The sequence below is a fragment of the Octopus bimaculoides genome, chromosome 29 (assembly GCF_001194135.2).
Source record: "Octopus bimaculoides isolate UCB-OBI-ISO-001 chromosome 29, ASM119413v2, whole genome shotgun sequence".
NCBI lineage: Eukaryota > Metazoa > Mollusca > Cephalopoda > Octopoda > Octopodidae > Octopus > Octopus bimaculoides.
In genome coordinates, this window is record NC_069009.1 from 475,846 (window position 1) to 490,201 (window position 14,356).

General features: G+C 37.9%; 2 protein-coding genes and 1 long non-coding RNA gene across 3 annotated transcripts in view; 2 read left to right on the forward strand and 1 right to left on the reverse strand.

The window, feature by feature from the left end:
* LOC106876538 (zinc finger protein 135) overlaps nucleotides 1-14,356 on the reverse strand; it is a 48,887-nt gene that overhangs the window by 27,129 nt on the left and 7,402 nt on the right. The window lies entirely within an intron of this gene.
* Nucleotides 2,191-6,602, forward strand: LOC106876537 (zinc finger protein 665). Its single transcript, XM_014925121.2, has 2 exons — nucleotides 2,191-2,317; nucleotides 4,219-6,602. Exon 2 carries the CDS (start codon nucleotides 4,600-4,602, stop codon nucleotides 6,169-6,171), a length of 1,572 nt encoding a protein of 523 aa, XP_014780607.1. The 5' UTR covers nucleotides 2,191-2,317; nucleotides 4,219-4,599; the 3' UTR covers nucleotides 6,172-6,602.
* LOC128251257 (uncharacterized) lies at nucleotides 7,878-14,157 on the forward strand. The gene is made up of 2 exons (XR_008267042.1): nucleotides 7,878-8,187; nucleotides 10,099-14,157. It is a non-coding gene; the product is annotated as an uncharacterized LOC128251257 (long non-coding RNA).

Consider the following 14,356-nt stretch of genomic DNA (forward strand, 5'->3'; position numbering starts at 1 on the left):
GAAGACCATATATTTATAAGAAGCATTCAGCAATACATCAAACTCTTTCTATAAATTAGATCTTCAACAAATGATGGGGAAACAGTTCTTCTGCACATTGTATTTCACAGCAACATTTTTTTTGTCTTCACAGTTTGTAATGTAGAGGAGATTATCAATTAACAGATTAATTAACATTGGATAACTTTACAAAGGATTTAACAGTTTACATCTTCTGTTTTGGATATTAATTAAGATCACAAATGAAAGAAACATAACAAATTATTCTCTGAAAATAGTGACACAACTAAATACAAACATCCATAGAATTTGAAAAAAACACTATCATTTTGGTATTTATGAGAAATTATTCTCTCATAATGAATAATTTCACTGAACCAAAAAGCCCTGATACAGGAGAGAAGCCATATCATTGTGATATCTGTGGTAAGTCATTCAATAAAGAAAGAGTCTTAACTAAACACAAATACATTCATACAAGAGAAAAGCCATATCACTGTGATATCTGTGGTAAATCATTCTCTCAAAGAAGTAACTTGAATAAACACAGACGCATTCATACTGGAGTAAAACCATATCAGTGTGATATCTGTGGTGAATCATTCTCTCAAAATGATAATTTGACAAAACACAAATACATTCATACTGGGGTAAAACCATATCAGTGTGATATCTGTGGTGAATCATTCTCTCAAAATAATAATTTGACAAGACACAAATACATTCATACTGGGGAAAAACCATATAAGTGTGATATATGTGGCAAATCATTTTCTCAAAGTGGCACTTTAACTCGTCACAAACGTATTCATACTGGGGAAAAACCATATCAATGTGATATCTGCGGTAAATCAAGTGCTCGTAGTGGTGACTTGCCTAAACACAAACGTACACATACAGGTGAGAAGCCATTTTATTGTGATATCTGTGGTAAATCATATGCTCGAAATAGTGACTTGACTAAACACATACGTGTACATACAGGAGAGAAGCCATATCACTGTAATATCTGTGGTAAATCATTTGCTAGCAATAGTCGCTTGACTAGTCACAAACGCATTCATACTGGGGAAAAACGATATCAATGTGATATCTGCAGTAAATTATTTTCCACAAGTGGCGCTTTAGTTCATCACAAACGTACTCATACTGGTGAAAAACCATATCAATGTGATATCTGTGGTATATCATTTGCCCAAAGTGGTTACTTGCCTAAACACAAACGTACTCATACAGGAGAGAAGCCATTTTATTGTGATATCTGTGGTAAATCATTTTCTGGAAGTGGTGATGTGACAAAACACAGACGTATACATACAGGAGAGAAGCCATATCATTGTAATATCTGTGGTAAATCATTTGCAGACTGTAGCAGTTTAAGTTGTCACAAACGTATTCATACAGGAGAGAAGCCATATCATTGTGATATCTGTGGTAAATCATTCACTAGAAATTTTTATTTGATTAGTCACAAGTGTATTCATTATAAGGAAAACCCATATCAGTGTGATATCTGCAGTAAATCATTTTCTACAAATGGCAGTTTAGTTCGTCACAAACGTGTTCATACAGGAGAGAAGCCATATCAGTGTGATATCTGTGGTAAATCATTCTCTAGAAGTTGTACCTTGCATGAACACGAGCGTACACATACAGGAGAGAAGCCATATCATTGTGATATCTGCGGTAAATCATACACTGGAAATAGTCAGTTGACTAGACACAAAGATATTCATACAGGAGAGAATCGAAATCATTGTGATATCTGCGGTAAAACATACTCTACAAATAGCTATTTGATTAGTCACAAGCGTATTCATACTGAGGAAAACCCATATCAGTGTGATATCTGTGGTAAATCATTTTCTCACAACAGTACTTTAAACGATCACACACGTATTCATACAGGAGAGAACCCATATCATTGTGATATCTGCGGTAAATCATACTCTAGAAATAGTCAATTGACTAGTCACAAATGTATTCATACAGGAGAGAAGCCATATCTGTGGTAAATCATTCTCCCAAACTGGGGTCTTGTCTAATCACAAACGTACCCATACAGGGGACTTGCCACATGATTGTAATATCTTGTATAGGAGTGTGTATCTTTAAAGACAACCATTTCTGTATATGATATGACAAAATGCAGTCACTCACTCTCTCTCTCTCTCTCTCAGACACACACATGTCCATTTCAAATACACGTACATACTTGTTTCACTTTCTGCTCTCTTCAAAGCTTGAAGAAATAAAGGAATTTTAACGAAATTAACGAATATATTCGAAAACTGAGTTGCTGATTTTGACATGTGAGGTATCAAAACATTCCGTAATCTTTTGCCTAACAAATAAACTTTATTTTCATTACAAATATTTATCATTCTATAATTCAGTTAATTTTTCTGTGTGAAAACTGTCCTGTCTTCCATTTTTTTCATACGTCACTCATTTCGCCCCATGTTATTTACACTGTTGAGGATGTCCTGTACTCATATATATGTATATAGATATATATATATATAGAGAGAGAGATAAATATAGATATATACATATATATATGGGTTATAACAACCGTCTAAGGGATACCTGTATCCAATGAATCTGCTGGAGTATTATCTACATGTGATCACGTGCATTAGTATAGATAATGACAAGTATAAACGGAAGTTTATCAATATTTTATTTCGATTCTCTGTTTTGTTTATATATAGGCGCAGGAGTGGCTGTGTGGTAAGCAGCTTGCTTACCAACCACATGGTTCCGGGTTCAGTCCCACTGCGTGGCATGTTGGGCAAGTGTCTTCTACTATAGCCTCGGGCTGACCAAAGCCTTGTGAGTGGATTTGGTAGACAGAAAACGAAAAAGCCCGTCGTATATATGTGTATATATATATATATATATGTGTGTGTGTGTGTGTGTCTGTGTTTGTCCCCCCACCATCGCTTGACAACCGATGCTGGTGTGTTTACGTCCCCGTAACCTAGCGGTTCGGCAAAAAGAGACCGAAAGAATAAGTACTTGGCTTACAAAGAATAAGTCCTGGGGTCGATTTTCTCGACTAAAGGCGGTGCTCCAGCATGGCCGCAGTCAAATGACTGAAACAAGTAAAAGAGTATATATATGTGTGTGTGTTTGTGTATAGACACATATACACACGCACTATGTGTAGATAGGTCGATGTACATATATACATGCATACAGACCCAAAAGAACATATACGAATGTATAAACACATATATATGCATAGAGTACATCTATTACTGTCCCAGTAGCTAGAACGTTGTTCTCTCCTCCGTAATATTGAGGAGAATTTGAAAATAGGCTGTGTCCGAAGTTTGAAAGTGTTAAGTTACAAAAAATTAATTTCTCGATCTGCCGTTCAAAGGGAAAAAAAGATCCGAGCCTACAGCTCCCAATGTGGAGGCGCAATGGCCCAGTGGTTAGGGCAGAGTACTCGCGGTCATATGATCGTGGTTTCGATTCCCAGACCGGGCGTTGTGAGTGTTTATTGAGCGAAAACTCCTACAGCACCACGAGGCTCCGACAGGGGATGGTGGTGAACCCTGCTGTACTCTTTCACCACAACTTTCTCTCGCCCTTTCTTCCTGTTTCTGTTGTACCTGTAATTCAAAGGGTCGGCCTTGTCACACTCTGTGTTACGCTGAATATCCCCGAGAACTACGTTAAGGGTACACGTGTCTGTGGAGTGCTCAGCCACTTGCACATTAATTTCACGAGCAGGCTGTTCCGTTGATCGGATCAACTGGAACCCTCGACATCGTAAGCGACGGAGTGCCAACAACAGCTTCCTATAAAAATTCAGCTTAGCTGGCGAAATTTTGAAAACTCTTCGAAATGTTGCTTCGTATTTTTTTTTTCTACCTGGAAATGATGAAAGTCGAACTGGGTGGAATTTGAACTTTGAGACTAAAGATGTGTAGGGCACAGCCCATGGATACATAGACGAAATGAAGAGAAGGGAATTCTTGTCGGGCGACATGAAGTCTTAAATCAAACATTTTTTAAAAAGAGGTGAAGCGACAAAGTGTGTAGTAAACTTGTGTAGGTATACCAATCTTTCAATACCTCAATGAACTCCGACCCCTGAAAACATTGACATTAAATGGCTAACAGTATTGATGTTAAATTTATAATGTCGAATTACGATGTTGTTTAACCATCGTCTTTATCTTACTGCCTTTTTTCCTATTTCAGAATATCACATGTTGACGTGAAAGGAATTTCTCCATTCAGAATGTGCCTTTGATATTTTTATCAATTTTCATCACCTAAAGGAAGACGATATATTTATAAGGAGCATTCATCAATAAATCAACTTTTTTATATAAATATAATCTATGACAAACTATAACAAAATATTTTTCTTGTCTCGACTGTCTGGAATGGAGAGGAGGTGATTGGTTTACAAGCTTGGATAACTTCACAAACGTGTTGACAGTTTTCACCTGCTGATTTAGGTATTCAGTAAGCTCACAAATCAAGAAACATAGCATCAAATTTTTCAATGAAAATAGGGACTCAACTGAACACGAACATATTCGTAGAAGTGAAAAAATCAATATTATTGTGATATATATGACAAATTATTCTCTCATAATGAATAATTTAACTGAACCTAAAAAGCCTGATACAGGAGAGAAGCCATATCGTTGTGATATTTGTGATAAATCATTCTCTCAAAGTAGTAACTTGACTGAACACAAACGTGTACATACAGGTGAGAAGCCATATCATTGCAAAATCTGTGATAAATCATTCTCTCAAAGTAGTGGCTTGACTAGACACAAACTTATGCATACAGGAGAGAAGCCATATCATTGTGATATCTGTGGTAAATCATTCTCTCGAAGTAGTGGTTTAACTAGACACAAACTTATGCATACAGGAGAGAAGCCATATCATTGCGATATCTGTGATAAATCATTCTCTCAAAGTAGTGGCTTAACTAGACACAAACTTATGCATACAGGAGAGAAGCCATATCATTGTGATATCTGTGGTAAATCATTCTCTGAAAGTAGTGGCTTAACTAGACACAAACTTATACATACAGGAGAGAAGCCATATTATTGTGATATCTGTGGTAAATCATTCTCTCGAAGAAGTAACTTGACTAGTCACATATGTACACATACAGGAGAGAAGCCACATCATTGTGATGTCTGTGGTAAATCGTTTTCTGATAATAGCGCATTAACTCGACACAAACGTGTACATACAGGAGAGAAGCCATATCATTGTGATGTCTGTGGTAAATCGTTTTCTGGAAGTGGCCGTTTAACTATTCACAAATGTATACATACAGGAGAGAAGCCATATCATTGTGATATCTGTGGTAAATCATTCACTGAAAGTGAGAACTTGAATAATCACAAGCGCATTCATACAGGAGAGAAACCATATTGTAATATCTGTGGCACATCATTTTCTTGTAATAGTGATTTGATTAATCATAAACGCATTCATACTGGGGAAAAACCATATCACTGTGATATCTGTGGTAAAACATTCTCTCGAAGAAGTCACTTGACTATCCACAGATATATTCATACAGGAGAGAAACCATATCATTGTGATATCTGTGGTAATTCATTCTCTCGAAAATATTACTTCTCTATTCACAAACGAACACATACAGGAGAGAAGCCATATCATTGTAATATCTGTGGTGAATCATTTTCTAACAATAGCACATTAACTCGACACAAACGTGTACATACTGGAGAGATGCCATATCATTGTGATGTCTGTGGTAAATCGTTTTCTGAAAATAGCACTTTAAAACGTCACAGACGTATACATACAGGAGAGAAGCCATGTCATTGTGATATCTGTGGTAAATCATTCATTGAAAGTGGTAACTTGAATAAACACAAGCGCATTCATACAGGAGAGAAACCATATCATTGTGATATCTGTGGCAAATCATATTCTCGTAATAGTCATTTGACTACTCATCAACGTCTTCATATTGGGGAAAAACCATATCACTGTGATATCTGTGGTAAATCACTTTCTGCAAGTAGCAGTTTAACTATTCACAAACGTATTCATACAGGAGAGAAGCCATATCAATGTAATATCTGTGGTAAATCATTCACTGTAAACAGTCACTTGGCTAAACACAAGCGTGTTCATACAGGATAGAAGCCATATCATTGTGGTATCCGTCGTAAATCATTCTCATATAATAGTGACTTGACTAATCACAAGCATATTCATACTAGGGATAAAACAATATCACTGTGATATCTATGGTAAATCATTCTCTCAAAACCGCATTTCAGTACAGTTGTGAGTATTCACACAAAAGTGCAACCATTCAGTATTAAAATTTATTACAACAATTATGACTATTTTTTTCTGCTGAAAAACAGGGCTTTTTTTATCTCTTCAAATTTGATGTTATCAACTTCACTTTCTATAACGTCTGCATCAAATTCATGAAAGTCATGTATATATGGAAGTTTATCAACAATAACTTCGATTTCTGAAGATGATTGTGCTGGATTTTTGAGCAATTTGTTATAAGAGAATAAAGAAATAGGAATAATGAATAAAAGGTTGCACTGAAGTTGGTTTTGTCTCCGTGTTTTCATCATTGTTGTTGTTATCATCATCATCCTTTAGTGAACATTTTTTTATATGCTGGCATGGGTGGGACAGTGTGACATGAGCTGGCAAGCCATAATACTGCACTAGGTCTGATTTGTTTGTGTTTCTTTGGGTGTATTCTCCTAATGCTAACCAATTCATAGTTTATGCTGTGTGCTTCAAATACGTGTGTGTGTGTGTATGCATTTGCACACACACACACACACACACACACATTCTTTTACTCTTTTACTTGTTTCAGTCATAGGATCGCGGTTTCGATTTAGAGACCGGGCGTTGTGAGTGTTTATTGAGCGAAATCACCTAAAGCTCCACGAGGCTCCGGCAGGGGATGCTGGCGAACCCTGCTGTACTCTTCCACCACAACTTTCTCTCACTTCCTGTTTCTGTTGTGCCTGTAATTCAAAGGGCCAGCCTTGAAACAATCTGTGTCACGCTGAATACCCCCGAGAACCACGTTAAGGGTACACGTGTCTGTGGAGTGCTCAGCCACTTACACGTTAATTTCACGAGCAGGCTGTTCCGTTGAACGGATCAACTGGAACCCTCGACGGAGTGCCAACAACAACAACAACAACAAACAATCAAAAGAGCAATATTCCAGTAAAAATAGAGACATCTCAGCATGGTGTCACAGTAGCCAGAGGTGGAAGGGGGGATCCATATGTACAGGTCGAAGACGAGGTGTGAATGGAGACCCTGAATGCTTGTGTAGGGCACTGCCCATAAATTGATAACAGACGGATTATAGACAGGACCCTTAGAGCAGGCTGCTCAATGAGCTGGTCTGCAGAGAGCTGGACTTCCGATTAGGAACAAGAGTGGGTCTGAGAATTTAGGTGGCTGATCGCGTTCAGCTCCACAGTGTTTAGTTGATTGAAGAGGAATAAACAACACGCCGACACACTTTTGTTTCTGGTTATTTTTATGTATAGCTTATGGAACCTATACTCGGTGCACAACGCAGTTGGAAATAGAGTGAGCGCGATCAGTACTCCGAATAACGTATAGGTGGATGGAATGCTACGATGATTAGCTCTTCCGATCACGAAGGGTAGGGAGAGGCCGGCTCCATGACCCTACGAAAATCTCAAGGGTAACGCCATCCTCAACTGAATGGATGATTACAAAATGGAATAGAGGTGCAGTGATCTTTAGATGAGGAGGAGGGGGTTGTGGTGGAAGAATACTGATCGGTAAGGAGAGGGAAGGGCTGTAAGTGGGGCAGACGTCATAGGTTAAAGACAGCCCCTTTCTTTCGGGGTCTGCGACGGGATCAAGATATGTGCTGGAAACGGTCATAGAGTAGACTATACAAGTACATTTTGTTAAAATAATCTGGCGAGAATTTTAAAAAAATCTTGAAGAGGGAAGTTATTGACAGAATGAGGGGATAAAAAACACTGGAATAAATCCAACAAGTCAGTAGCGCTCTCTATTGGAGAATTAAAGAAATACAGTCATATCAAGGGAAACAACTTCTACCTCGGGCCAAAATAGCTAATTACGATTATTAATTAACGGAGTCGGTGCTAGTATCTGAATACGGTAAGTTGACAAAGATTTACTTTAAGGCTGTAATGGTGTTGATAATACTACTAATAATAATGTAAATAACAGAATTATGTGAACCTCTCGATGTTACAGTAATTATTTCGAAACGAAAACAGAACATTAGGAAAATTTATATCCTCGTCTTAAATAATAACTTCCACACTGAAATATTGATCTGTTGTTTATGAAAATCTATGATCGACTGTTACACTTAATATAAAGGAAATTAATTGGTAAAATGAGAGTAATGTGGCATAATTAATCAGTAAAATGAGAGGAGAACGGTTGAAGAATAGCACGTTAATTAATGTTGTCCTGTTGTTAATGAGGCATTGATAAAACGGTAAGTTGACGAAGATTTACTTTAGAGTTATATTAAAAATAGTAATGATGGTTTCAAATGTTGGCCAAGATCCAGCAATTTTTTAGGATCCGATTACATGGGACCCAGCATTTCCCTAAAGGGATAAATGGCTAAGTCAACCTCGGCTGTATTTGAACCAGGACTTACTGTCGAGATCGAGTCCGCCTTTCATTCTTTTCAGGGTAAGCGAAAGATAATAATAATAATACTAATCTTCAGTACTTTAGGCATAAATCCTGGAATTTGGCGGAAGGGCGTACGTCGATTCCATGGACCCCAGTACTGTTCTTAGTTTATCGATCTCGAAAGGATGAAAGGCAAAGTCGACCTCAGCGGACACAAGACGGGCGAAATGCTATTAAGCATTTTGTCCTGTATGCTAATGATTCTGCCAGTAAGTGACTGAATTAAGTTAATCCTTCGAAGTAATTTCGATTTTTTAGCGTTCAAAGAATGAACTTTAATCAGTTATATATTTTCCATGTTCTGGTATATGTGCCCCACTGAATTTGTTATTGGAATGTGTTAAGAAAATTTTCTCTGACTAAATTACTAATGATGTAGATTATGATACTTTTCAGATGGGGGTAGTTTACAATTATATCGGAATTTGATATGGGAAACCAAATTGGTGGGCTAGCACGCATACACACACTATTACACATCACATACGTCTACAAAAATAAATGTGAATTGTAATGTGTGTCAGCATATATATGCAGAAGGACACCAATTATTTTTTCCATATGAAATTCTGATGTGATCATAATTTTTGTCATCTGAAGTGTATTTGTAGAAAATTTTTCTGAATGTTATGAGGAAAAGAGGCTGACTTGAGTGAGTTTGTTGAAACTCTTCTCTCCACTTTCAGACAAAAAAAAATCATCATCAGTTCTGATATAATCAGAATCCATAGCATTGGAAGCGTACTTGTACTAGATTTCATTAAAATATTTTACTCTTTTACTTGTCTCAGTCATTTGACTGTGGCCATGCTATAGCACCGCCTGTGGTCGAGCAAGTCGACCCCAGGACTTATTCTTTGTAAGCCTAGTACTTATTCTGTCGGTGTCTTTTTGCCGAACCGCTAAGTTACGTGGACGTAAACACACCAGCATCGGTTGTCAAGCAATGTTGTGGGGGGAGGGGACAAACACAGACACACAAACACATATACATATATACGATGGGCTTCTTTCAGTTTCTGTCTACCAAATCCACGCACAAGGCTTTGGTCGGCCCGAGGCTATAGTAGAAAGACACTTGCCCCAAGGTGCCACGCAGTGGGGCTGAACCCGCAACCATGTGGTTGGTAAGCAAGCTACTTACCACACAGCCACTCCTGTGCCTATATTCGTTTTTCAAAAAGATATGAAGGAGGAAATAGGAGTACATGCACACTTGTGTAACTTTGCCAGTCTTTCAATGCTTGAATGATCTCCAACCCAAATGAATGACAGTGTTGACGTAAAATTTGCAATGTTGACTTATTGTATCATTTAACTATCCTCTTTATCTTACTGCTTCTTTTCCTATTTCAGAATATTACATTATGTTGACGTAGAAGAAATTTCTTCATTCAAATGTGCCTCTGATATTTTTATCAACTATTATTCACTAAAGGAAAATGATATATTTATATTACAAGGATTCATCAATACATCAGACTCATTATATAAATAAATCTATGAAAAACTGTTTCTTTTGGACAATGGAATTAGCAGCAACATCTTATTGTCTTCGCTGCCTGGAATGTAGACGAGATGATCACTTCACAGGTTAATTAAGCTTGGATAACTTTACGAAGCATTTGACAGTTTTCACCTGCTGATTTAGATATCAAGTAAGATCACAGATGAAAGAAACATGGCATTAAATTATTCTCTGGAAATAGTGACGCAAGTGCTAGTGTCATGTACAATGCATAGGTGCCGGTGCCATATAAAAAGCATTGGTGCTGGTGTCACACAAAGAACACAAGTGCCAGTCTTGTGTACAACGCATAGGTGCTTTTGCCCACATATAAAGCACTGGTGCTGGTGTCAGATACATGGCACTGGTGCCCTTGCCACATGATATGCACTAGTGATGGTGCTGATGCCAGGAAAAAACGTGCTAGTGCTGATGCCATGTAAAGAGCCTCGGCGCTGGGGCCACATGAAAAACATTGCTGCTGGTGTCACTTAAAAAGCACTGGTGATGGTACCATACAAGAAAACCTTGAGGATAGTGTTACATAAAAAGAGCAGGTTCTGCTGTCACATATAATTCATTGGTGTTGGTCCTTCATAAAAAACCATGCGCAATGATACCATGTAACAAGCACTGCTGCTGTGGCACATAAAAAGCACTGGAGATGGTACCACACAAGTGAAGCCCTGGTGATGGTGTCACATAAAAAGAGCAGGTACTGGTGTCACATGAAATTCATTGGTGTTGCTCACTTATAAAAAACTTAAGCAATGATGCCATGTAAAAAGCACTGGTGATGCTTCCAAGTGAAAAATCACTATGGATGGTGCTATGTCAAAACATTGGTGATGGTGCCATGTAAGATGAACTGCTGAGGCTGTCACACAATAAGAACTGGTAATGCTGTCCTGTAAAAAGCATTAGTGCTGGCACAACGTAAATAACACTTCACTCTTGGAGTGGTTAGTGTTAGGAAGGGCATCCAGCTGTAGAAACTCTGCCAGATCAGATTGGAGCCTGGTGTAGCCATCTGGTTTACCAGTCCTCAGTCAAATCGTCCAACCCATGCTAGCATGGAAAGCGGACGTTAAATGATAATGATGATGATGATGATATATATATATATATATAAACTACACTCTCAGAGTGGTTGGCATTAGGAAGGGCATCCAGCTGTAGAAACTCTGTCAAATCAGATTGGAGCTTGGTGTAGCCATCTGATTTCCCCAGTCCTCAGTCAAATCGTCCAGCCTATGCCAGCATGGAAACGGACGTTAAACGATGATGATGATGATGTAAATTAGTTGGCATTAAGAAGTGCTCCCTGCAGTAGATAACATGCGAAAACAGACAATGGAACCTCATGCAGCTCCTGTCAAACCATCCAGCACATGTCTACCTGGAAAACAGATATTAAACGATGATACACAACAGTAACTAACATACTTTGAATCTGATCCTCTACTGATGTATTGAGAACAAATACGCCAAATTTCGTAGTGTCTGTAATTTTACATCCAATATATTAAACATGTGTCGTTGTCGTTGGCTTTATCTTGTGTTCAAGAATTTAATTCCTCTTTTGCTGATTGCTTCCTTTATGGTGACGGTATTGACCGCATGGTAATGTTGGTGGAGGACAAGGTCGATTTTGTCGAACATTTCTCTCATTTCACTTGTTCCTTTTCTCTTCTGGTGGCTTTCATGATTTTTCACTCCAAAGGTGACGGAACCTAACCAGTTGGTCTCAAGCTTGTATTCCAAACAATTTAAGCTCAAGCAGTGGCTTTCAGTGCATCTTCAAAGAGGCCAATCATGTGGTATTTTCTCCGAAGTGAGCTCGCTGAATAAGACTTGGCTTGGAAACCTTGACTCTTCTATTCCTGCTACATGTGTTCCCATCAAAGTCGGTGTTTCACGATGAGTGACTCCATACTTTGACCTTTGGCCTTTTCCAGGACTTTGTTGTTGGTCCTGTACTGTTGCCATTTGATGTTCAAGATTGAACGACTCTTCTACATACCTGATCCAACATTAGCATCTGAAAGATTCTGAGCAATGATACCATGTAACCATACTCTATGGTATGGAGAAATATATGTATGTTTAATTGGAAGTTGTGATAATTCTATCATACAAAGCTTTTAATCATGTATCTTTTATTCGTTTCATTAGACTGTGGCCATACTGGGGCAATGCCTTCAAGATGTTTAGTCAAATATATCAATACCAGTGCTTATTTTTCTTGAAGCCTAGTATGTATTTTATAGGTGTCTTGCCAAGCCGTTCAATTACAGTGACATGATCACTACAAGGGTTGTCAAGTGGTAGCTAGGGGACAAACACACACTGGTAAATGGATATCTTCTTTCAATTTCCATCTACCAACTTTTTATATCTTGGTCTTGGATATATAATTTAACGAGGCTTGAGGAAATAATTATTTACATAACGCAATACGATTACTATTGCATGAGACTCGTCAATCAACGACTCTCAGTGAACTACTTACTAATTGCTTGTAGTTCGTTATAGCAATGGGTCAGTCCACTTTTAGTTCCTTGTTGAGTGGTCAGAATCGTTCCACAAAAGGAAGCGAGCTGGCAGAAACGTTAGCATGCCAGACGAAATGCTTAGCGGTATTTCGTCTGCCGCTACGTCGACTTTGCCTTTCATCCTTTCGGGGTCGATTAAATAAGTACCAGTTACGCACTGGGGTCGATATAATCGATTTAATACCTTTGTCTGTCCTTATTTGTCCCCTCTGTGTTTAGCCCCTTGTGGGCAATAAAGAAATAAGAATCCTTCCACAACACAATTCCACTGACAAGACTTTGGTCAAACTGAGGCTGTTGTAGAAGGCACTTGCTCAAGGTGAACCTGGAACCATGTGGTCAAGCAACTGTTATGAAATAACGACTCATGACAGTTGTCAGAATATGACTTTTTATCTGCGTGAATACGTTTGTGCCTTTTCAAGTGACTGACTTCCAAAAATGATTTACCACAGGTATTACAATATGGTTTTACCTTAGTATGAATACGTTTGTGATTAGTCAACTGACTATTTTGAGAGAATGATTTACCACAGATAATACAATGATAGGGCTTCTCTCATGTATGAATACGTTTGAGACTAACTAAAGTGCTATTTTCAGAAAATGATTTACCACACATATCACAGTGATGTGGTTTTCCTCCAGTATGAATATATTTGTGACTAGTCAAGAGATTATTACAAGAGAATGATTTAACGTAGCTATCACAATGATAGATTATTTCAGCAACCATATGAGTATTCAAACACAACACACAAGTGTAATGATTTCAATATCAAAATTTATTTCATGAAAACAATTGTGACTGTTTTGTCTGCTAAAGGACAGAGTTTTTTTTCTTCTTCAAATTTGATGTTATCAACATCAGTTTCACCAATATATATGTGTGTGTCACTGTTTGTGAATTACTTCACCATGGTTAACAGCAAATACAACCTGTGACAACCTTCTGTAACAAAAGACCGGCTATGCATCACAGCCACAACTTCTTATACGACAGTACCTCAACCGGCTCTGCATCGCAGCCACAACTTCTTATACGACAGTACCTCAACCTGCTCTGCAGCGCAGCCACAACTTCTTATACGACAGTACCTCAACCGGCTCTGCATTGCAGCCACAACTTCTTGATACAGCATCTCAACTATCGTGTACATCGACTACGAACTGGTATTTATCATCCTTGTGTCTGAACATTCTTCTAACATCATATTATGGACTCTTTCAATGCTCTGTACTTAACGCACACGCATACATCCATGTTTGTACACACATACACATTATGTATACATGACGCACACACAGACACACATGTTAACCTATCAATAAAGTCTTGTCTTAAACATTCTACCCGATTGTGTCTCTCTTTTCCTTCTGGCACTTATACTCATTTATCCGTTTTCATATTTTATTTGTATCGACCATCCAATGTACTAAAGGAGCCATTCTGGTTACCTCTCCTTCGCACGGTCGTTTTACACTATATATATAATATATATATATATATATATATATATTTATATTTATATTTTATATATATATATATATA